This window comes from Lactuca sativa, chromosome 3, assembly GCF_002870075.4.
Source record: "Lactuca sativa cultivar Salinas chromosome 3, Lsat_Salinas_v11, whole genome shotgun sequence".
NCBI classification, from domain to species: Eukaryota; Viridiplantae; Streptophyta; class Magnoliopsida; order Asterales; family Asteraceae; genus Lactuca; species Lactuca sativa.
In genome coordinates, this window is record NC_056625.2 from 36819311 (window position 1) to 36843998 (window position 24688).

General features: G+C 37.7%; 1 protein-coding gene and 1 non-coding gene across 2 annotated transcripts; one reads left to right on the forward strand and one right to left on the reverse strand.

Annotated features, from left to right (window-relative positions):
- The first annotated feature begins 438 nt into the window (after positions 1–438).
- LOC111876379 (PWWP domain-containing protein 1) lies at positions 439–4562 on the forward strand. The gene is made up of 2 exons (XM_023872891.3): positions 439–2553; positions 3613–4562. The coding sequence occupies exons 1-2, from the start codon at positions 1833–1835 to the stop codon at positions 4512–4514; spliced, it is 1623 nt and encodes a 540-aa protein (XP_023728659.1). The 5' UTR covers positions 439–1832; the 3' UTR covers positions 4515–4562.
- Positions 4563–23454: 18892 nt separating this feature from the next.
- Positions 23455–23561, reverse strand: LOC128133121 (small nucleolar RNA R71). Its single transcript, XR_008231309.1, has one exon. It is a non-coding gene; the product is annotated as a small nucleolar RNA R71 (small nucleolar RNA).
- Between the last annotated feature and the right edge of the window lie 1127 nt (positions 23562–24688).

A 24688-nucleotide genomic window follows, 5' to 3' on the forward strand; every position in this document is an offset into this window, starting at 1 on the left:
TTTAGTCCTTATTCTTTTTCTTTTTGTAAAATAAACCCTTCCACGTCAGCAAAACCTGTAGAATCCGGTGAAAATGACCTAATGTGTACATATTAATAAAGTCTAAAGATTTATTTTACAAAAAAAAAATAATAACTAAATGTATACATTTCAAAAAATATCTTACCTATCAAGTCATTATTCCATTACTTTATTTATAAGATAATAACTTTAATGAATGCTTTTTAGTGCATAATATTCAAAAAGATAAAAGATAATAACTTTAATGAATGCTTTTTGAGTGCATAATATTCAAAAAGATAATTACACGACCAAATAAGATCAAAACCGATTGATAGTTAATGGTTACGGTGTGGTCAACAGGTGAAAAAAACTGTTTCATAAAAGTTTTGATTGAGTTGGTTATATCATCTACTTTATTGGCCTATAAACACATTTTATTTTTATTATTTTTGTTGTTGTTTTGGGGTTTTGGCAATAAGTTAGGGTTTATATACGGATCAGCGGATGCAGGGTAAGCCATATGGGAGGGCAACAAGCGTTGAGAATTGAGATGCTGATGTTGTGGCTGACGGTCATGGTGCGGCGTCTTACGACGAGGAAATCGACTTCTTTCCTGGAATTGCGTCGGCGAGAGTTACTCCCTTTTAAAAGGTTAAGATCCTGATTCTTAAGGCACAAAACCAGTGCCAGTAGAAATGAAAGCGCTTGAACTGGTTCCGGACGGTGTAAACCCCTCTGCATTCAAATCCAGGAATTTCAACTTCTAGAAAAACTTTCCATAGATGTAGTTATATACGATGAAATCGACATCTCTTTTGGAATTGGTAGGTTTGAATTCTGTATTTTGCCACTTACCGCAATCTGGGTGCGGATCTGATTGTATTTTCATACTAAAAGTAAGAAACATATGAAGAAGAAGGATTAGGAGAAGCCGTTGATGGTTTCATTGTGATTTCGAATTCGGTGACTTTTGTCATCAACAATTGATGTTTTCATGGGGTAACTCATAATGAATGTAACATATACATAGGGTTTTCAGGGTTTGCAGACTTCCAAATCTTATTGCTTTCACTTGGAATTATCATCTTAAGAGGTGAGAAGTTTCTATTTAGAAAACAGTGCTTTTGCTTGTTTCTCTCTCTTCATTTTTAGTCCTAATTTAAGATAAGATGTTATCTGACTTAAATGCATCTTATGAAGAAGAGTTCCATTTGCTTTGTATATAGGGTATCATCATCATTTTGTGTTTTTAACATCAAAGAGGTGGTTTTGCTTTCATATAAGTTTCTATTTAGGTATTTATATTATTAGTTGATAACTATAAATGGTAAAAATTTATAATCCGAGAGAGATTTGTGATATATTATCTAGTATAAGGACTTGATAGAAAGTGTTAAATGTGCTCATTCCGTCGATTGTTTCCTATTCAACTTGGGTTAAGACGTTAAGTAGGTATGTTATCTAGGTGGGTTGATATGAGATGGAGGTTTAGTTCTTTATGGTGATTATTATGAGATGTCATGTGATAATTCAATGAAATTATATAGGAAACTTAAGTGTGGAGCCTTGAATTGTAAAATTGATTATGGTGGTAGTAATTTGGGGCGTGTAGTGAAATCATTAAATGTTGAGTTCAAGAAATCGAGGGTTTGTTTTGGAATTAGAACGGACACTGTGGCCATAGGTGAGTGGTTCGAATCATGGGAAGAACCTCTTCATGTTTCACACAGATTTCTTGAAAAGTGAAGGACCCTTGGTGCAACGTGTCACTCTGTGATTGGTTGTGATGACAAGGCCTTGAAAGGAGTTGTTTGGTATCGGTATACAACATGAAATGTGAGGGCTTTAAACTACTTAGCAATTTGAGAAACAGAGAAAGATTCATGGAGAAGAAGAAGGAGAAGCAATTCAATGTGGGAGATTTGGTTTGGGCGAAAGTTAATTGTTACCCTTGGTGGCCTAGCATCATTTACGATGAAGCCCTAACAAGTAGTCATGTTCAACAAGCAAAGAAAGAAGGTTTGATGCTTGTTTCATTTTTTGGCGACAATTCCTATAATTGGTTAGATCCAAAGAAACTCCTTCATTTTGAATCGAATTTTAGCATGTATTCAAATCGATCTAGTTCTCGTTTATTCTTGAAAGCCGTGAATGAAGCAGTTTATGAGCTCAATCACAGAGCTGCTCTAGGATTGACTTGTCCTTGCCTATTTTTTTCATCGTATAGACCTGCATCTGTAGAAGGTTTTCTAGAAGTTGATATTGATGGATATAGCACTGGAGGGGTTTATTCAGTGCAACAGATTGAAGGGTTCAGACAAGAATTCCAACCACTTCAAACACTTTCGTTTGTCCAGCAACTGGCTTTGGATCCCACAAATGTGCATCAGGATCCTAGCATTTTAAAGGAGGTAGCTAGAGTTCTTGCTTTTCGTAAAGCAAAATATGCAGAGGTTGATGAACCTTATTTTCTTGCATTTGGGGTGCAACCTCAACGGCTGGTAGATCCTAGCATGACCTCAAATCAACAGGAGACAGCTTTACTTCAAGGTATAATTGCTAATTAACACTCTTATTTCACTTGTATTGTAATTATTTTGCATATGATTTGCTAGCCTTGTGTATTATGCTAAAGAACTAAATACCATCCATCCATGCCCCCTTTGGTTAAAAGTTGTTACCCAATGGTAGTACACATTTTGACTGAACTCTATTTATATTTCTAGTAGGATCATGAATTGGGCCTTTGAGTTTTAATGTTTGTACCTAGACACCGTATTTGTGTACATGTGTTTACATGTTCAATTGTTCATCCATCTGTACATGTAATGTAACAATAGTTATCAAGCAAATATTTTAAAACTTGGATATACAATAGCTATATACTTGGATGGCATTCCTACTTTATCTTACATTCCTTATTCCACTTGATTGCTATCTCACATCACTTGCATTGCTTCTACATTAGCAGTTTTTATGCAGGCTTTGAATAACTTAACAAGTTTGACATTTGGTTGTTAGTTGATTAGATTCATTTACTTGAATATATTAACCAAAGTGTTTGACTCTTAAATTCATGTTTTATCCACAATATTTGCTTTTTACTTATTTTATAATCATGAGAAGACAATCTCTGGTAACTTCTTTGCTATCATTTTTGAGTTTGCAAATTCAGATATAGTAAATTTTATGTTCAAGGTTGATGTAGATGTTTTTTAATTATAGATATACCATGTATGTAATGTTTAATTTACTTATCATTACTCCCATTCCCTTGAAACAAATTTTGTTAGTTTTGAAGTTACAAGGAAATCTTTGGTTTAATCTGTAAACTTGAAGGTGATCTCTTGTTTTATGTCAAGACTCAAGAATGATGGATATCAGAAGAAGATGCTGTATACTGCATACATACAAGTCTTGGTTACTTGAACTAAAATCCTATTTTTCTAACACTAATCATGCCATCAGTTGCTTTTAGTGATTGAATCATAGTAAGATTGGGCCTACGTTAAACTTAAAGCATGTTTCATCGTTTTTGCTAAATTTAAAATGAGTTTATGACTTTTCTGGGCTCTGCAACCCTTACTGGTTGATTGGTATAATTTGCAGCTCCACCTCCACCTCTAGCTGACGATGAGAAAAAGCCTACAATCAAACTCCAAAAGAAAAAGAAAAGACGCCTTGCATCCTCAAAACCAAATGCTACTAAAACAAGTGACAAGGTGAAAAGGAATCTGCATCATGATTCTGAAGATGATGTTCATGAGAAGAAGAGACAGGTGAAGGTTGAGATTATTAATAAAAAGCTGGATATCATTTCCACCACCACCAATGATGATAAGCAGCAGCCAGATCAACCTCAACCTGAGGCCGCAACCACAACCACAAAATGTGAGCTGCCATTGAAGAAGTGGCAGAGAAGGAGATCAGTCAGCAGTATAGGGGGTCCAAAATTGGCTTTGGTGTTGTCTTCCGAAAGAGAAAGAGAAAGAGAAAGAAAGAATGAAGGGAAGAGTGGTGGCATTAGCATAGTAGAAAAGGGGCCGACAATGGTCCTATCAATGAAGTTCCCTCCAGATGCTGCTCTACCATCAGTTTCAGAACTGAAAGCCAAGTTTGCTAAATTTGGGCCAATGGACATATCAGGTGTTCGTGTCAGTTATCTCAAATCAAGATGCCAGGTGGTGTTTATGAACAAGTCTGATGCCCAGAAAGCCTATGAGCATGTGGTCAAGTTCAAGAATATGTTTGGTCAAACTCACGTCTCCTACAGATTACATCCTTTTGGCAACAGCATAAAAGAAGCAAAAGAAGGCGGCAGCAAGGAAACTGCGCTTGTTACCTCTTCACATATGCAGCAGCAGCAGCAGCTGTTGAATCAAGAAACAACGTATGCAAACAAGTATCAGAAAGCAGCAGAGGTGAACCAAGGAAGTGTTGACATTTCTGATAAGATGATATATCTGCTTAATGAATGCAACCGTATTGTGTTTGAACTGAATCAATTTTAGCTACTCAAAAACTTTGGGATCTAAATTAACGAAGGTTTATGTGTTTTATTTAGTCTTCAAGATATGACATTAGTAATAGTAAATACTCATCTTTTAATATAATGATTATAGCTAGCATAATGAAACAAATGTTAATTCACCAAATTACTTCTCTATGGAAGAAGCTGGTTTTAAGCTATTTAAGACTACCAAGCATTTGTATGTTTAAGACTACCATGCATCTTCATGTTTTGATGCTTCATTTCAGTTATTCGAAACAATATGAAGATATAAAAAAAAAAGGTTTGCATAATGAGCTCCGCTCGCTAATCTAACCCATATTTTATTAATTGATTTCAAGACTTCAAATTGGGAGCTGTTCATTATGCAAACCTTTCTTTATATCTTCACCAAATAGATATCTAGTTAATTTATCATTAGATTAGGCGTTATGGTGCAATATTCAGACTTAATCTAATTTGACTATGGTGACTTAAAAGTTTAAGTTACCTAGACTCTTCTTAATTAATATAATAATAGTTAGAAAATAGTTAGAGAAGCTCATAACATATTATATTTTCTTAGTCAACTTCACAAATAAATGAAACATATAATTTGTGAAATTCAACTAGTATTAAAGTTTAATAGTCACTAAATCCAAGAGGAAATCAAAATCATTTCATGACCATTTTGGAAAAAATAATTTCATGACTTGAGTGAAATGAACACAAACAATTAAATCATTAAATCATTGTTGTTACTTAATCAAAAAATTAATCAACGATTTAAACATTTTACACATCCAAACCCATGATTAAATACTTGAATAGAAATAAATGTTCTCTTTTGAAAAAAAACATAAATAGATATTTCACTCTAAAATACTTCCATAGCTTTCAACTACAAATTCATAAATACATTCAATATTACTTCCATAGCTTTCAACCACAAATTCATAAATACATTCAATATAACTAGTTAATCATGGGTTATGTCAACATCAACCAATAATTATTTAGCATAACATGGTTAAGTTTTATCAAAAGAGAAATAGTTTAGAGACACAAAATATTAACAAGATGAAAATGAGATGAAATTGATGTTCTATAATCTTCAACAAAACTCTCAAAAGCTTTAGAAAACACTCAAAACCTTATCTAACAAACTCCCAAAAGAATTACCCATGTTGGGTTCACACGAACGAGAGGCTAGACTTACACGGAATGCACGAGTCACTTAGATCCACTATTAACTTTGCGATGCTTTGACCTTCTCACCAAAATACTTCTAGTCTTGAGTGTTGTGCTCGAGTGCTTCCATCATCCTCATAAACCCAAACAAAATATCAGTCCACTTCCAAAATGAGCCAAATCCTTATCAAATATTTCTAAGTCTTTAAAAATTATTTAACACAAAATATATTTTCACTTCTAATCTTCATTCACTAACTAGCCCATTTTGCACCGTCTTCAAATGCCATCAGTTCCAATATTATTCAACTAGGTGTGAGACCCATGTATTATATGGGTGTATTTAAAACAATTAAATATATATAAACATTTGAAAATTTTGAATTTATAAGAAATATAAAATTATAAGGAAAGTCTATTAATAGAATTGATATGCATTTATTATTAAATTTAAATACCATATGGAATTAATAAAATAAGAAAACCACAAAATTACATGTGGAATAAAAATTAATTCAAAATAACCACAAAATGACATGTGGCAAAATGAATGTGAGTGTGACAAGTGGCAAAAAAACCTTTATTTATTAGAGAAGATCTTAAAGTCCATTTAATTTTTGTAATCCCTAATCATCTTGCTCGACAAAGTCTTCAAAAAATCTGAAAATTAAGCACAATGACTATGAAGTTTTCCGATACAGATAAAAATAAATAAAACAAAAATATGCATGTTGATTAACTAAAAATAAAACAAAAATGCTAAATTAAACTATAAAAAGAAATAAATAAAATGCACCTATCAGTTTCATCTTATTATTTTTCTTTTGATAAATAGCTATACAATTCTAAAATCAAGATTATAAATTTCCTTTTCATTTTTTTTGTTGTGTGCAGTTATTGACATGTCTAATGAAGACCACCATCAACGACACTAAGGAGGATATAGTCAATGATGATTGACATAAAAGGAGGAGATGCCCTAAAATGAAGTCGGATGATACTATGAAGCTAGACGTAGATGAACTTGTTCTTTCTGAGTTTTGTTATTCATACATGATTTTGGCTCATATGATTGTCTTTTGATTATTCGTGTTTTACTTCATTACCCTTGACTTATCCTGTTTGTTTGTATCATTTTGTAGGTTCTTGAAGTATGATGCTTGTATTACGTTGCACATTATTTTATATTTTACCATTCAATTTGATTTACTTTCACTGTTTTGTCTTTTTAGGTTATCGCTTACACATGTCGCTCTACCCTTAATGTGTAACGACCCAAAATTCATATGTAAAAATTCATTTTAAGTCAATTAGAAATCATCAAATATCCATATCAACCCAACAAAAGTATATCAATATGAAAATACTTATCAGAGTATAATCCCAAAGATCATAAAAATGTTGAACACGGGTGGATGTGCTGCGATCAGGCCGGACCCTTTCCTTTCGAACTCAAAGTACCTGAAACATAAACTTAAACCGTAAGCATAAAGCTTAGTGAGTTCCCCAAAATACCATACATATTATACACATAAATATAACAACACACAGCTGTGGCAGGTCCGTATCAACCATCAGGTTTGTATCAACCCCATATAACAACAAGCAGCTGTGTCGGGTCCGTATCAACCTCCGGGTCCATATCGACCTCGAGTCCATAATGAATTTGAACCCATATTGGCTCCATCCATAATTCATACAATCATATCAGTAATAGTCACATAATCACATACATCCTACACATACAAAGCAGTGGGGCCGACATTAGTACCTTTGACCTACTAGTGTGGTGAGAAGACTCACCTCAACTTCAGATACCCGAATCACATACTTGGGATGCTGCTACTATGGCTACTCACACTGATCATAACCTAAAATCAACTCAAATTAATAATAAGGATTTTAACCCCATAATCAAAGGTCCAATTCATCCTCTAACTTACTAAGGGAAAAAATACCATTTTCCCCTTCCCATACATTACCCAACTAGATAAGGCCCAAATATGGCCCAAAAGGTTTTCTGAGAGTACGCCCGACATACCCCTTATTACGACCAACGTACAACTCAGTCTAGTAGGGGTTATGGGGCCACAGCCCACAACGCTCAGCATACTTAGGATTACGCCCAATGTAATCCCTTGAAGTCCAAATTCTCATTTAATGTCTTAATGCTTAAGGATATAACGTCCAAACTTTAGATCTAAGTCTAATGAATGTCTAAAATCATAAAGTTGTAACCTTTATGCCTTTGCATGGCTACAAGGAGCACAAAACTAAAGCCCTAACTTATATTACCATCTAAAACCCCATAACTTTCGCGTGGATGAATACAAAGGGCCAAACTTGCATTTTTGTGTCACCAAACACTCAAAAATGCCTAAAAGAACAACTCAAATGGTATGGAGTAGACCATACTCATTAGACCATGATTTTTGGGATAAAAGGTCATAATTTGCAACCTAACAAGATTTAGCAAGGAAATCATCAAGATTTGAACTTTATACCTCATGGAGATGCACAAAGATGTGAGGAATCTAGATCCAAAATCTTGAGCGCAACGCCACTTCTTAAAATATTTTCCTTCACTACAAAGAAAACCAAAATAACACTAAAGAGCTTCAAAACTCACACACAAGAATTATGGTTTCGAGATGGGGGCTAAGAGGGATGGAGACTAGAGGTAAAGAAGGGTTTAAGGCCTTACAACCCTTTAAATAGGGTCGGAACCCTAAAATTTAGGGTTTGCCCTCTGCATGAGTACGCCCAATTTATGCAAGGAAACTGTGATCATACTGTTAATGACCTACGCATGGTGTACCTATCTCATATGCCCAACGTAGGGACCAAATTTGCAAAATTTGGTCCCTACTTGAATTAGACTTTGATCAAAGCTAAATATGAAAATACCTGGAACAATGGTGTTACAACTCTCCCCCAATTGAATCAGACTTTGATCTCGAAGTCCGTTGCTGTAAACAAGTCTGGGTAGTGCTCCCTCATCTCATCCTCCGGTTCCCACGTTCACTCAGATCCGTTCCGGTTTTGCCATTACACCTTTACCAGGTTCACTACTTTGTTGCACAAAGCCTTGGTCTTCTGGTCGAGGATCGGAATCGGCCTCTCTACATAATTCAGACGTTCATCGACCTAAATATCATCCAAAGGAATCACCACAAACTCATTGGCTACACACTTTAGCAACTGAGAGACATGAAAAGTGTTATGGATCTAACTAAACTCATCATGCAAATCCAGTCGATATGTCACCTTTCCCACCCGAGTGGTAATCCTGAAGGGACCAATAAACCGAGGTCGAGCTTGTCCTGCTTCCGAAATCGGATGACACCTTTCCAAGGTGACACCTTCAGTAGCACCAAGTCTCCCACCTGAAACTCGAGGTCTGAACGACGATGGTTTGCACAACTCTTCTGTCGGATTTGTGTGACTCGCAACTTGTCACGCACTTGCTGGATCAACTTAGTTGTCATGAGCACCACTTCAATACTCCCCATGACCCGATGCCCGACCACGACCAAAAAAACCGGGGTCCTACACATCCTCCCACACAACATCTCAAAGGATGGTTGATCAATACTGGCATGATAACTGTTGTTATAGGAGAACTAGTCCAGTGGAAGGTAAGTATCCCAACAACCTCTAAAATATAACAAGCACACCTGGAGCATATCTTCGAGCGTCTTAATCGTCCGCTCACTCTACTAATCGGTTTGGGGGTGGTATGCTATACTGAAATGTAGCTGAGTACCTAATTCATCATGAAACTTCCCACAAAACCTAGAGGTGAAACGGACATCTCAGTCCGAAATCACCGAGACGGGCAATCTATGCTGAATTACCACCTCCCGAATGTAAATGTCAGCCAACTTCTCAGCGGATATACTTTCGGCGATTGGAATGAAATGCTTGCTCTTGGTCAATCTATCAACAATGTCCTAGTTAGTTACAACTCCACGCTCCATCCTTGGCAACTTTGTGATAAAATCCATTGTAACGCCCGGAATGTCAAGGTAAGTTCTTAACTATTATTCCTTTTTAACTTGTGGCTTAAGTCTTAGTATGTTGGGCGTACTTGGAAGATGACATGCCTCGAACTAGCCCCCTGGTACGCTGGGCATACCCATGTGTACGCGGGGCATACATCCATCAGGGGCAAACCCTAATTTTTAGGGTTTGCACCATATTTAAACACATTAAGACCCAAAGTTTTCACCTTATTAGCCTCCATTGCCACTTGTGAGCTACACCTCGAAAACCTAGCCATTTGTAGTGTGTTATTGAGTTTATTGAGAGTTTTTGGTATTCTTTTGTGCTTTTGAAGAGGAAGAGACTTGGTGGTGGTGCATTGTTTGAGTTGGAGCTTCAAGATCCAGGGCTATCTTCTCTATTGCAAGCTTCTGGAGCTAAAAAGTTGTTACCTTGATTGTTCCTTGCTTATATCTCTTTTGTGGGTAGATTTAGGAGCTTTTGGTCCCATGACATTGGTCTTATGGAGTATGGACTACTCCATACCATTTGAGCTGTCCTTTTGAACACTTAGAAGTGCATGGAGTCATAAAAATCGGATCTTGGAAGTTTAAGATAAACCATGCATGAATTAGTGACCACTTAATCGAAGTAGAATGCCAAATCTAAGACTTGAATCCCATGAAGGCATGCAAAGGGATAAAGTTGCCATCTTTATTGTAAAGGACGTCATTAGGAAGTTAGATCTGAAGTTGGATGTAAGGTCTTTGTAGGGTTTCAAAGCACTCCATGGATGATGACAATGGTCCCCTTGATGAAGTGTAGGTTAAAAGCCCAAGACTTGTCTTTTCCCTATAAATAGTCATGTATTATTCATTATTAGGGTTAATAAAGAGGCAAAATGTAGCCGCCACATTGTGAAGTTTCTTGTAGAGTTAGATTCTTATTTCTTAAGTGTAATTTGTTCCTCACAATTCAATAAATCGAGTGATCATTCGACCTAGTCTTCATATTTGTGTTTTTTTTTTCCGCATCTTGTTCATCAAATCTCAATTAGGGTTTTAATCCCAACAAGTGGTATCAGAGTAGGAGACTGTGTAATACATACGCATCTCTTCTGTTTGAAGAATCCATTAGGTTTTCCGCATTTATCGAATATATAGAAGCCGTCTTCTTCCTATTGACGGTGTATTTAGTTTTCGATAAAACCCTAGTCTCATCTTTACAAGTCTGATTCGAGCAGATTAAAAGAAGAAGTTTTTCATCATGTCTCACGACGATTCTCAAGTCAATCCAATCAACATCTCCAACAGTATAGGATCCACTATGAGAGTTCCCATTCTCTATACTCAAGATTATGAAGTATGGGCGCATCACTTTGAAGACTACGTCATTGGTTCTGAAGACAATGGCTATCTAATCTGGGAAGCAATAACATTGGGTCCGTTTGTTCACTCTGGAACGAACAGAACAATCAAATCTCAAAAAGAGTATAACTAACTCTTGGTGGACGTAGAGAAGATCCCTCAAGATGAAAAGATAAGGTGCTATGCAACGTTAAATCCATGAGAATGATCAGATTCGATTTGCAAGCCGATACTTTCTGTTTAGTAAGTTCATACACTACATCTAAAGAAATATGGGATAGGTTGAAAGAATTATATTCAAATGATGAGGATCTAGAGCACTCCATCCAAACCCTTTTTCTCTCTGAGTTCGGTGCTTTCATACAAAAACCCGAAGAGAAACTCATTCAGACATTTGATCGTATCAACCATCTACTTAGCAAGATGATGAAGTATGGTATTGAAAGGAAGTTGATCGAACAACAGGTGACATCCATGAACAACTTAAGACCCGAATGGATGGTATTGGTCTCGACTGTAAAGGCACATGAGCAATTTAAGTCCTACTTGTTGGCAAAATTGATAGGTATACTTAAATCTCATGAAAGTGTGGTGTCTAAGGAAGCGAAAGTAGTTTCGGGTGTGGGTTCTCTGACCCTTGTTTCTAAAAGCAAGAATGTGGTAGACGAAGAGGAAGAATTTGATATGTCAGAGTGCAATCTGACCAATGATGAATATGGAATGATGGTTTCAAATCCAAAGAAGTTTGCTCATAAGAAGTTCCCTGTCAACAAGAACCGAAACTGGCAGGGAAGCTACAACTCTGAAAAGGCGAAAGAGGAGAGCAAAAATACCACTCAGAAGGATGACGAGAAGAAGGAGAGCAAGCTTGTGGGAGATTCAGAATATGACTGCAACTACTGTCATGGCAAGAACCACTTTGCCAAGGATTGCTTGCTGAGAAAGATGTTTGAGAAAAGGGATGATGAAGATGACGAATCATAGCACATGCGAAAGTTGGAGGAGATAAAGAAGAAGAAAACATCTAATGTTTCTATGAATGCTTTAATTATGCGGGAACATATTATTGATGATGAGTTCGGTGGAGTAGAAGTCTGGTCTACAGACTCTAAAGACGAAGAGGTACGCAGACCTTCGCATGGAAGAGCTTATGTGGCAAGAGAAGGAGTTACTGAGTCGGCTGGTAGATGCTTGATGGTGACAACCGAAAGTAAGCATGAGGAAATGAAGCTTAAGGAAGACAAATGTTTCACTGCTTAACCTGTGAGTGAAAGGATCATCGATTGTGATCAATTGATCAAAAAGGTACAGTCTATCCTGGAATCACTTAAAATACCAGTAACAGATTATGAAAAAAGAGTTAAATGAATTAAAATTCAAGTTTTCTAACTTAAGTGGCAGTCTTTTGCAAACTCGCTTAGCAAATTCTAACCTAACCGACCAACACAGCAGGGAAGCTTCCAAGAGTGAAGAAAGAAGGATATGGATACAACAGAAGGAGTCAGAGTTATTTAGGGCTAGGGATGAACTTATTTATTTGCAACAAGACAATTTGAAGTTCTTGAAATAAAGAAATATTTTATGTTTAATTGCTAAATGCTTATATACTAATATCACCAAGTTGTATTTAGATTGTGAGATAGGTAAAAAGATTCATAAAATGATTTTTCCTTTCCTTGAATTTAAGGAGGACGAAGTCATCGCTGAATGTGAATCTATAATGTCCTCAGATGAGCTTTCAGTGACCTACAAATATGGACTGGACAAATTGAGGCTTTTATTGAGTCCAAAGAGCATAAAAGTATGTTAAAGAACTTACTGGACGAAAATGATAAATTAAAAATAAAAACCGAGACCTTATAGAAGTTTGACTCCTCTAATGCCAAATTAAGTTCAGAGAATAAAATGAATTTAGAAACCACTTCTGAATTTGATGAGGAAAGTGAAATGAGCGAAATCTCTGTAGAAGACGAGATTGACTGTTCAGAATTTCTCAAGAGCGAATCAGAAACTGCAAAATCGCTCGTATCTGAAAATTCTGTTGAGTTCGCTCGCGTTTCCAAGGATAAGTCCAAAGTCCTCAAAGAAAAGGAGGTAGTTATCGAAAGGTGGAAACAGTGCCGAACCAAGTATATACCGTTGAAGGAATAACTAAGAAATAGACGCCAGGGTTGACCTCCATGGTCGATAAAGATAACGCTGAAGGTTGTGACAACTACTTCTGGTCAGCTCCAATAGACAATGCAGAAGAAACGGTTGGCCTGTCGGAGCGAACCTCATGGAGAGTCAAGGGTAGGTACGTGGCTGAACCCATCAACAATCCCTCAAGCTTTGATAAACCCAGTACAAGTGGTACAAAAGAAATACCAAGCGAACCACTAAAAGCTTCCAACGAATCAACAACAACAACCAAAACTTATAGGAAGAAAAAGGAACCTAAGGACAACATTCACTTGACTCAAGAACAACTTGTTGAGCAGAAACGTCAGAGGAACAAAAGATACATGAAGAAACTCAATGAAAGAAAATAGTTTTGGCAATCTCAAAACCCCACTTATGTTCGCTTTGAAAAAGCTTCTAATTTGAAGATGTCAAAGGAAGGACAAGTCAATCACTGCCAGTCATGCAGTCAGGAGAACCAAACAACCTGTTTCGGTCCTAATGGTGTTCACAAGAACCGAAATTCAAGTTTCGGTCCCAACTCTTACTATGCCAAAAATCGAAAGTCCAGTTTCGGTCCCAACACAAGTGCAGAGAACCGAAAGACAAGTTACGGTCCAAAATCCAATCCTTCACGCTCTCCACCAAAACCAAACCTGGTGAAAGGCATCAAGGGAAAGGGAAAGCTTGTCTCTAATAATGAAGGACAAGTTAAGAAAAAGTCATCAAACCATAGGTCTCCAAAGAAAAACTCAACTGAACAACCAACTAATAAAAAGATACCCCAAATAAAGAAAGACAAAAAAATAAAATCAAATTTTACACCATCAAACGAAAAGATGAAACCACATTAATAAAAAGAATATATATGGTTGATCTTTCTGTTGCAATTCCCTATTCTGTGAAAAACTCATCAGGGCCCAAGAAGCTTTGGGTTCCTAAATCTGCTTAATTTTGCAGGTTATAGATGACGAGCAGTTTGACGACGAATGGTATATTAGCAGTGGCTGCTCTCGTCACATGATAGGAAGGAGGGAAGAGCTTAGGGAGTTTCGGTCCCTTCAGGATGGTGGATGTGTAAAATATGGAAACAACTCATATGGCACGATCAAAGGATATGGGATGATTACAAATGGTGAATTTTCAATTCGCAAAGTAGCTTATGTGGAAGGATTACATCATAACCTAATCAGTGTCTCTCAACTAGTTGTGGGAACCAGATTAAAGGTTTCGTTCGATGACGAGGGTTCAGAGATCATCAAAAAGAAAACTAAGAAAGTCCTGTTGAAATCCATGCGCAAAGGCGAGATGTATCCGCTGAATATCAATCCAATCAGAGGAAAGCCAGCTATATGCCTTCTAACAAAGGCGAACTCAGACGAAAGATGGTTGTGACACCAAAGACTGTTGCACCTGAACTTCAAAGATATTAATAAACTGGTGGTTGGTGATCATGTACAAGGACTTCCTGTTCTCAAATTTGAAAAAGAACACCTGTGCGCAACATGCGAGATGGGCAAGCAGAGCAGAAAGAGTCACCCCTCTTGTATCAATACAAAAATCATCGAACCACTTGAATTGCTACACATCGACTTATGTGGTCCTTTGACTATTGAAATCATCGGTGGTAGTAAGTTCATACTTGTGACTGTAGATGATTTTTCACGCTTCACCTGGGTTTTCTTTCTTAAACAGAAATCAGAGGCGACTCCCAAGCTGAAGCTTTTCATCAAGCAAGTGGAATTGCAGCTACAAAAGGTGGTAAGAAACATAAGAAGTGACAATGGTCTTGAGTTCAAAAATAAAAACCTTGAAGAGTTTCTGGTTGAAAAGGGAGTAACACAACTTTTCTGCTCCCTACACTCCACAACAGAATGGGATCGTTGAAAGGCGAAATTGTTCATTATGTGAAGCGGCCCGAACCATCCTGAGTTTTGCTTCTCTTCCATTATACTTCTGGGCAGATGCTATAGCTGTTGCTTGTTACACGTAGAACCGGTCATTCGTCAACAAACGATTTTCCATAACTCCGTACGAAATCTTGAATAATCGCAAGCCCAATGTAAAGTTTTTCCATGTGTTCGGTTCAAGATGCTTCATTTTCAACTCAAAAGAGAACCGCAATAAGTTTGATGTAAAGGCAGATGAATGGATCTTTCTTGGATATTCGCTTATGTCTAAAGCATACAGGGTTCTGAATAAACGCTCAAGGAAAATTGAAGAAACTTACTATGTAGCTTTTGATGATAATTATATGAAGAAAATTCAAGCAAGCGAGGGTCCAACAGAAGAAATATTTCCTGCATCAGGTCAAGTCTCTATTCCCATTTCCAATATATTTGAAGAGTACATGCTGCTCTTTGATTAACCAAAGAAGGCAATCCACTCAGAAGCGAACGCAGTAGATAACAAGATCGATTCCTTGAAGAAAATTATCGATGAAGCTGCAAAAGCAATGAAAAATGAACCCACTACATCAAATGATCATCTAACCACAAATGACCCTCTAAAAGAAAGCTCAATCTTCCAGGGGGAGGGTTCTTCAACACCAGAAACAACCGAATTGCCTTTCCAGGGGGAGAATCCATCAGTATCACCAACCCATGATGATTCATCTGAGGGGGAGTGTACTGAACTTGGCATAGGATTCAGTTCACCATTTGAGGGGGAGAATGAAAATGTAAATGACAAAGGCGATCTGTCAGAACTGGAAGAAGAAGTCAATGCTGAGCTGGATCCTGCCTATGATCCAAATTACCCTCCTCTCATAAAGTGGACAAAGGATCATCCTAAAACTCAAATAATTGGTAAATCATCTGAGGGAGTTCTCACACGCTCTCAACTGAAGGCGAAGCAAACTGCTTTATTCTCTCCAGTAGAATTTTGCATGTTTAATTCATTTGTCTCCAAAATTGAACCGAAAACGGTACATGGTGCTCTTGCTCACTCTGATTGGGTGCAAGCTATGCAAGACGAACTCCATGAGTTTGAACGAAATCGTGTTTGGAGGCTGATTCCCACACCAAAGGATGAATCTGTAGTCGGTTTAAAATGGGTTTTTAGAAATAAGTTAAATAAAGAGGGTAATGTCATCCGTAATAAAACAAGGCTGGTGGTGAAAGGATATTGCCAGGAAGAAGGAATAGATTATGAAGAAACCTTCGCTCCTGTAGCAAGGTTGGAATCAGTGAGAATCTTTTTGGCATATGCTGCACATAAAAACTTTGAAGTTTTCCAAATGGACGTAAAATGTGCTTTCTTGAATGGAGAACTGGAAGAAATGGTATACGTTGAGCAACCGCCCGGATTTGTGAACGAAAAGTATCCTGATCATTGTTACATACTGGATAAAGCAAGCACCGAGAGAGCCTGGTATGAAAATCTAACACGTTTTCTTAAAATGTCAAAATCCAAACAAGGTTCGGTTGACCCAACCTTTTTTTGCAATAAAGAAGGCGAACACTTAATGATTGTTCAGATTTACGTCGATGAAATCATCTTTGGCTCCACGAATCCTAGCTTAACAGCTGATTTTAGGAAGTTGATGGAGAGTAAATTTGAAATGAGCGCAATGGGTCCTATTAACTTTTTCCTTGGATTGAATATAAGACAGGGACCATAAGGAATCTTCATAAATCAGGAAGCGTACACGAAGACTTTGCTTGCGAAGTTCGGCATGACGGGAGATTCCAAAGTAAAGGTTCCAATGACATTTGGCACGAAGCTAACTCCATCTCTTGAGAAACCGGCTGTTGATGTGACTCTCTATCGTCAGATGATAGGATCTCTAATGTATTTAACAGCTAGTAGACTAGACATAATGTTCTCTGTCTGTTATTGTGCAAGGTTTCAAGCAAATCCAAGAGAACCACATATGATTGCTGTGAAAAATATTTTCCGGTATTTCAAGCGAACCTCTTCTCTTGGTCTTTGGTATCCTACAAAATATGGCTTCTTTGTTCAAGCTTTCTCTGACGCTGATCTTGGTGGATGTGGATTAGACCAAAAGAGCACAACAGGTGGACGCCAATTCCTTGAAGGAAAACTTGTTAGCTGGAAGTCAAAGAAACAAACTTGCATATCTCTTTCTAGAGCCGAAGCTGAGTACATCGTTGCAGCATCTTGTACATCGCAGGTCATATGGATACAAAGCCAACTTAGAGATTATGGCTTAAGCATGAAGAAGATCCCTCTCTACTGTGACTCAGAAAGTGCAATTCGTATATGTCACTATCCAGTGCAACACTCGAAGACTAAAAATATTGCACTAAGATACCACTTCATAAAGGACCATGTGGAAGATGGTAACGTTGAAGTTCACTTCGTTCGGTCCTCAGACCAACTGGCTGACATCTTCACTAAAGCCCTACCAGAAGCAAGCTTTAATAAAATTCTACAAGGGTTGGGAATGATGGAAGTTGAGTCGGTACCGAAACCCATTTTGTTTCACTAAAAATTAAAGAAGCGAAATAGAGCGAACGCTCGGTCTATTTCGACTCTAGGATTTTCGCGAACCGAAATGAACCCATCGCTCGGTCTATTTCGGCTCTAGTTTTTTCTAGAACCGAAATGTACCGAACGCTCGGCCCATTTCACTTCATCTTTTCTAAGTTATGGTTTCGGTTGTATATTCTTGTAAAGCGATTTTATTCTCTCGTGTGTTTACATTTAGTATTTATTTTCTTTTCTGTTTTTATTCTTTTTCAAAAAATTTTCAAAAATCCAAAAATATTTTTATTTTTTGTTTTTATTCTTTTTTAGAAATTTTCAAAATCCAAAAAATATTTTCATTTTCTGTTTTTATTCTTTTTCAGACATTTTCAAAAATCCAAATTTTTTTTTATTATTTTTGTTTCGTTTCGTTTCTTTTGTTTTGATAATCACAAGTGCTATCTCGACTGGAGTCAGGGTAGGTGTAACACTCTTATCTTTATACTAGTTAAGTATCCCTAGAAGCATGCTGCTGCACGTAGACCGAAGCCTCCTAGACTCTGAGTAAAGGCTTAATGATTCGGTCGACACCTATCGTTTCTTCCCAATTAGGCTTCTAAATTCACTCAAGTCACGAGCTACCTTACTCCTCTCACAATGAGTTAAGAGTTTTCTGCCTTGTCATTCTAAATTAGCAGAGGTACTTTCAGCTCTTTAACCACGTGGTTATTCTCCATCACGTTTCACTTCACAATCGTAACCCTTGAGACTCTCAACAATTACCAATGAGGTTTATGGTTACATAACTTCTGTTTTGATGATCTTAGTCACGATTACCACGTGCTGAGTGAGACCCAAAATCCAATACCTTGAATGAATCGACGGTGAACGCTTATATGATCAAGATATTACTTGTACCTTAAGAAATTTCTAATTTTTGCGTGATCTTTATGATATGTCTATCACCAAGATTTTTCTTCCCATAAGATCCAGTTTTAATTTTTTTTTTGAGATTTCTTATTATTAATATCCAGTCACAAAATAATTTCTCCAAACCTACTTGTTCAACAGACCACATCGGTCTCACAAGTACTTCATCTCACTTTCGGTCTATGTTAAGTATCGAAGTTCGGTTGAAGCTAACCACCCACTAAAGGCTATACTTGAAAAGAAGCATTTCAATGTTTCTTAACAAATATTTTATCATATTTGATGGGAAACCACACAACCACTTCTCAGTCTCTCTTGACTTAGAAGGAAGAGATTCATGCCCGTAATCATTAGTATTATGTCTTTCAGGCATCACTTTTATCCCATACACATCTTGTTTTATTTCTTTTTCTTTGGCACACTATTGCACGAAGATCTTTATGATCTTCCAAACTCTTGATTGTGGTACTAATGACACTTTTCAGATCTGTACTTTTGGTTCTAATAGATATGGTGGTTCACTTTCTAATAGAGGAGCGAAGATGGATTAATATGAACCTTTCTCAGAATTGAAGAGACGGTATTTGGATAAGAACAAGAATTAATTTTTGGGCGCGTGAATTTGAAACGGTTTCTACACCCACACCCGATGACGTGTTTCTAGGGAACCCAAGCTATCAAATCCCACTTTTACAGGTGATGTTTCAGAAATCGTATCGTCACAACCGATATTTTCTCTCTCCTAGAAATGGTATAAAAGGAAGTTCTCACACCTATTGTACCTTCTTACCTTCTTCAACTTCTCTCTCAAATACACTAGACGATATTCAACTGTTCATCTTCTTGAGTGCTTCAACAATGGCAGAATCATCCTTATTCAAGATCAAATAGCTTCTTCAACCTTGCTCAAGATAAAACCGAATCAGAATCTCATTATTCAGTTGGATCCTTTTCTTTATGATTCATACATGCTTCACGTTGTGGAGTGTCTCAGGTATTCTCCTTTGGTGATAGCTTTAACACAAGTCGAATCAGTTCCAATGTCCCTCCTATCATATATCTATTTCACTGCTTCCTACGACAAACGCAAGGAACAAATCTTTTTCGAAATATTTGATCACAAGACATCGGTATTTAAAGCTCGCTTCTGTTCACTGCTAGGGCTTGCTGCTGATGCTTCTGTCATCTCTCCGGATTTCGTAACAACCACTCAGTTGTTCTCAATGTTCTATGACATGGGGTATACGAACATTCTAACTACAGTGACGAAATTCAAAAGGTCATGTTTACCACCCCAATGGAATGATCTGCTCACACTTCTCTACAAGGGGTTAGCAGAACGGGTTGCAGGGTCAGATGAGGCAAGTAAAGGATTTATGAATATTCTCTATGGTCTCTAACAGGGAATCAATTTGGATTATGGTTCACTACTTTGGTCACAGTTGGTGCAGAGTCTCAACTCCTCGACCAGACATTCTGAGATTTCATGTGCTCGTTTTGGACACTAGTCACTCCCAGAGCCATTGAGACTTTTCAGGTTCCTGTCATAGCGGATGCTTTGAAGTCTTCGATTGCTGTATTTCATACGGTCAAAATTATAGTGACCGACCCTACAAAGTTCCATTACATTGGTTCTATTCCTGAAACAATGAGTCGATGTGTCACGAGTGAAAGTAGAGTCATGGTAGATTATAGGAAATTGCCTCCTTTGGGTCCAAGACAACTCACTCCTGAGATGAAGAGTGCTTTCGAGGCTGCTGACAAACTTGCAAAGAGGGGGAAGAAACCGGAATCTAAGAAAGATGAAAATGAAGGTCCCTTATCTCCTAAAAAGCAAAAGGCTGACACCAATGCACCTTCGTCTCCCAAAAAGAAAAAGGTCAAGAATATGGAAAAACGACCGAAGGCTCCAACGCCTTCTGATTCCGATGAAGAGGAGTAACCTGCCAATGATGAAGAGGATGTTCAGCATGAAGGGTCACCAAGGGGAAACACTCCTTGCCAATCTCTAACTCTTGAAGTACAGATTCATGTTCCTACTCCTTCTCCTTCTCCAAAACAAACCACTATACCAATCTCCGTTGCTCCCATTCCACCTCCTGTCGCTTCTCAACCCACTACTTCTGCTCCAATACCACCACCTATTTTTTCTCATGCTACAACAACCACAACCACCAGCCCTTCGGTGAGTGTCAACATATCTGATATGGGGGCACATACCGTTGGCATTGACACCCCTATCACAACCAAACCTCTCTCACCATCACCTTCGATAGACTCTGAGCCTATTCTGGGAGGCGAAAACTTTGACTTTGATTCTACTTACTACAGTCCTTATCGCATTCCAAGTGAAGATGATGATGTTGCTCCTGTGACCAAGCAATATTTAAAAGACATCAATGATAAGCTTGATAAGTTGCTTACTACCTCAGCACCTTATTCTGATATTATGTTAAAAGCATTTCTTGATACTTCTCTAAGCAATTCACAGTCTCAATCGGCAACTCCACAAAGGTTGTGGATGCTTGATATGTGCATAATTAGTTCATATTAAGTATACATTTTTATTCATTTATTAGTTTAATTATCGCATATTATGGACAAAAGGTACTTAAAAGTGTTAAATTATGTTTTTCAGTCCTAAGATGAAGCTTGGAAGCGAAAGAAAGCGGGAGAAACAGTTAGAAGATCGAGAATGGAATAAAGAAGGAAAACACTAAAAAAGGCACCTACTCGGCGAGTCATAACTTCTACTCGGCGAGTCCAATCGAAGGATCGAGAAGATAATGACTCGGGATCCCAGAGAGTTATCGCAATACGGGGAATGTGAGAGGGACTCGACGAGTCACCAGTTGACTCGACGAGTCGATTCGTATATTTAAAGATAATTCCACAGATCGATAGGAGAGAGTTCTGGGACGATTCAGAAGTGCTTTGCTACGATTGAGAAGCCTGAAAAACCCTAGAAGATGACGAAGGAAGCTAGAATTCAATTCCGGAGAGTAATTAAGGCAAAATTTCATCATTCCACTTATTCTTTTGTTTATTCATCATGATTAAGCAACTTGACTTTGTTTGTTTGCTGTTATTTACTTTAATTATGAGCTAAAACCTTTAGACTTCTGTTTGGGGATACAAAGTTGACAATATGGTTTGATTGATTGGTAGGATTAATTCCAAGTTGGTGAATTTTTGTTATTTTAGCTTGCTAAAGAACCTTGTGTGTGAATAATAATTAATTTTCTGTTAATAGGAAGATAATTGATTAGCATGAACATCTATTGATTATTGTCCTCATATGATATATTGTGACCACATAGTTATATGTCTAGGATTAATGAATATGAAACTAGAATTAATAAGAAAATTGAGTAAATTCATGTGCAAGCTTGTAAGATGACTATCAAACAAGAGGTTAATTAAAAAGAATAAATTAGTTAACTATTGCAAGTCTAACTTAACCCGAATAATTAATCTAGTAAATATAATTAAATTAGACAATTGGCCACTGTTTGAGTTAGTTTATTTGCTAAGGATTAGGGTAGTGAACACAAATCTAATCACTTGAATCGGTAACCAACGAAAGAATTAATCCATTGCACTATTACCTTGAAAATCAACCATAGAGTTAACCAAGTTGAACTAAACAGAAGTTCCTTTCCAATTATTGAATCTAGTTAAATCGTTATTTTCTAGTTTTAAATTAGTAATAATTAGTAAGTTTCTAGTCTTGTAAAACTAGAGAAAAACCCCTGCTTCTTAATTAACTTAGATTAAATTAGTTTTTAGTTTAATTTGCCGTTCCCTGTGTTCGATACCCTGCTTATTTAGCTATACCACAATTGATAGGTTCACTGCCTTTTGTGTGTTATTTCATAATTAAAAGTAGGTTTAAAACTAGTTGGTTTCACACACATCAAGTTTTTGGCGCCGTTGCCGGGGAACGGTTCTAAAATTAATATTAAAGTCTAGTTTAATCGATCCTTTGTGTGGGATTTATCTTACACAAAGTTATTTACAAAGCAAATCAGTAAGTAGATTTAGTTTTATTACAATTCCGTTTTTTAAATAACTAGAAATTTTCTTTTCTGTTTTTTCCTTGCACTCGCCGAGTGCACTCGTGCCGACTCGGCGAGTACATCGCTGTTTTAGTCTTTATTTTTTTATTCCATTTTTGTTCCTTTTACGCGTTTCGTTTCTTTTGTTTCGTTTTTTTTCAGCTGTTTCATGACCCGAGGATCTGACACACCTCTGGTACCTCCTTTGGAAGACCCGGAATCCGCACTAAAGAGAAGCAAAGGAAAAGCCGTAGGAGAAACCGCAACTTCAAAGAACTCACCACTCAAGAACTTAAAATCCGTTTTCAGCAAGAAGAAGAGCAGCAAATCAGGAGCATCCAGTGCCTCGTTAACAATTGAAGAACCAATTCACGAAGATATCGAGTACGAGAACGAGGAAGAAGAAGAGCATATTTCCGAGCACGAAACCGATTCCGAAGAAGAGTTAGCTATCACTATGGCTAACATCGATGAAGTCCCCATGGGGGAGTGGAAGAAAAGGATGCGTGATGACACCGGGCCGGGACTTGTGCAACCCGCAATTCCCGCAACCGCCACTTTCGAACTAAAAGGCCATATTCTCGCCCAACTCAAAGAGATTCCTTTCTACGGGGAGGATCATGAAGACGATTACAAGCACTTGGACGAAGTGAATGATGTGGCCGATTACTTCAACGTGCCTAATGTTCCACGCGAGACCCAGCTTCTTCGAATGCTTCCTGTCACATTAAAAGGAGCTGCAAAAGATTGGTTAAAGTCACTTCCTCCCGGATCGGTCACCACATGGGCCAAGATGAAAGAAGAATTCATAGACCATTTCTGTCCGCCCTCCAAGATAGCTAAGCTAAAGAAAGCCATTGCCAACTTCGAGCAACAACCCGGCGAATCTCTTTATGAAGCTTGGGAAAGATACAAGAGCCTACTTAGAAATTGCCCACACCATGACCTTAATAGCCAATAAGAGGTCTCCATTTTTTAAGATGGAGTCAATGTCACAAAAAGGCAATTGCTTGATTCTCAAGGCCCACTTACAAAGAAGGCGCCCCCGGTAATCAAAGAATTAATTGAAGAATTCTCTAAGCACTCTAGAGAATACCACAATCCGAGAAACGAAGTAAGTCGAGGGGTAGTAAACGCGACAAGTGATAGCATGGCGGCGGTGATAGAAAAGCTTGATAGTCTAGATCGAAGAATGAGAAAAATCGATCAAGAAATCCATGCTATTAGGGTAGGATGCGAAAATTGTGGAGGGTCCCATCTCGCAAGGGATTGTGATTTGGATGAGAATGGAAATAAGAAAGCTCAAGTCTTCTATTCAAGTGGTGATCGGTATGATGAAAATTGGCGAAAACCTAAGAAGGATTGGCTACCATACGAGGAGTATAAGAAGGCAAAGGAGGAGAAATACAAGCAGAAGGAGAGGGGACTATACCAAAAGGAAGAACCGGTAGAAAAGAAAGCCGATTTAGAAGAGTTAGTCACTAGATTCATAGCCGCGTCCGAAAAAAGACACAATGATCACGATGCTGCCATACACGAGACCAGAAACATGCTTAGGAATCAGCAAGCATCAATTCTCAACATTGAGAAACAGCTGGGGCAGCTTGCGCATCAAGTGAATGATAGAAGACCGGGTCAACTTCCGAGTAACACCGAACCCAATCCAAGAATGGAGAATGTAAGTGTAATAGCCTCCAGCAGTGAAGAAAACGTTACAGAAGCACTGAGAATCTCCAAGAAGAAGGCAGAAAAGGAAGAAGAATCGGATCCAGAAAAACCCGATCTGACTCGCCGAGTCACTCAAATGGACTCGACGAGTCCATTCGGGAATGAAAAAACTGCCAGTTTTCTAAAGCCATACAATCCTTCTCTGCCATACCCAATCAAAGCCATACCTGCAGAAAAAGTAGAAGCATACACAACATTCATGGAGCATGTTAAAGCTTTACAAGTCAATATGCCATTTGTGGAAACAATGCTCCAAACACCTAAATATTTCAACCTGCTTAAAAGCCTTTTCGCTGCTAGGAAGGATTTGGCTGAAGTCGCGGAAATATTGATGAATGAGCTACCTG

Coding starts and splice junctions, on each gene's coding strand:
- LOC111876379 (XM_023872891.3), top strand. CDS start 1,833: ATGAAATGTGAGGGCTTTAAACTACTTAGCAATTTGAGAAACAGAGAA. Junction 2,554..3,612: donor GGAGACAGCTTTACTTCAAG/GTATAATTGCTA, acceptor TATAATTTGCAG/CTCCACCTCCACCTCTAGCT.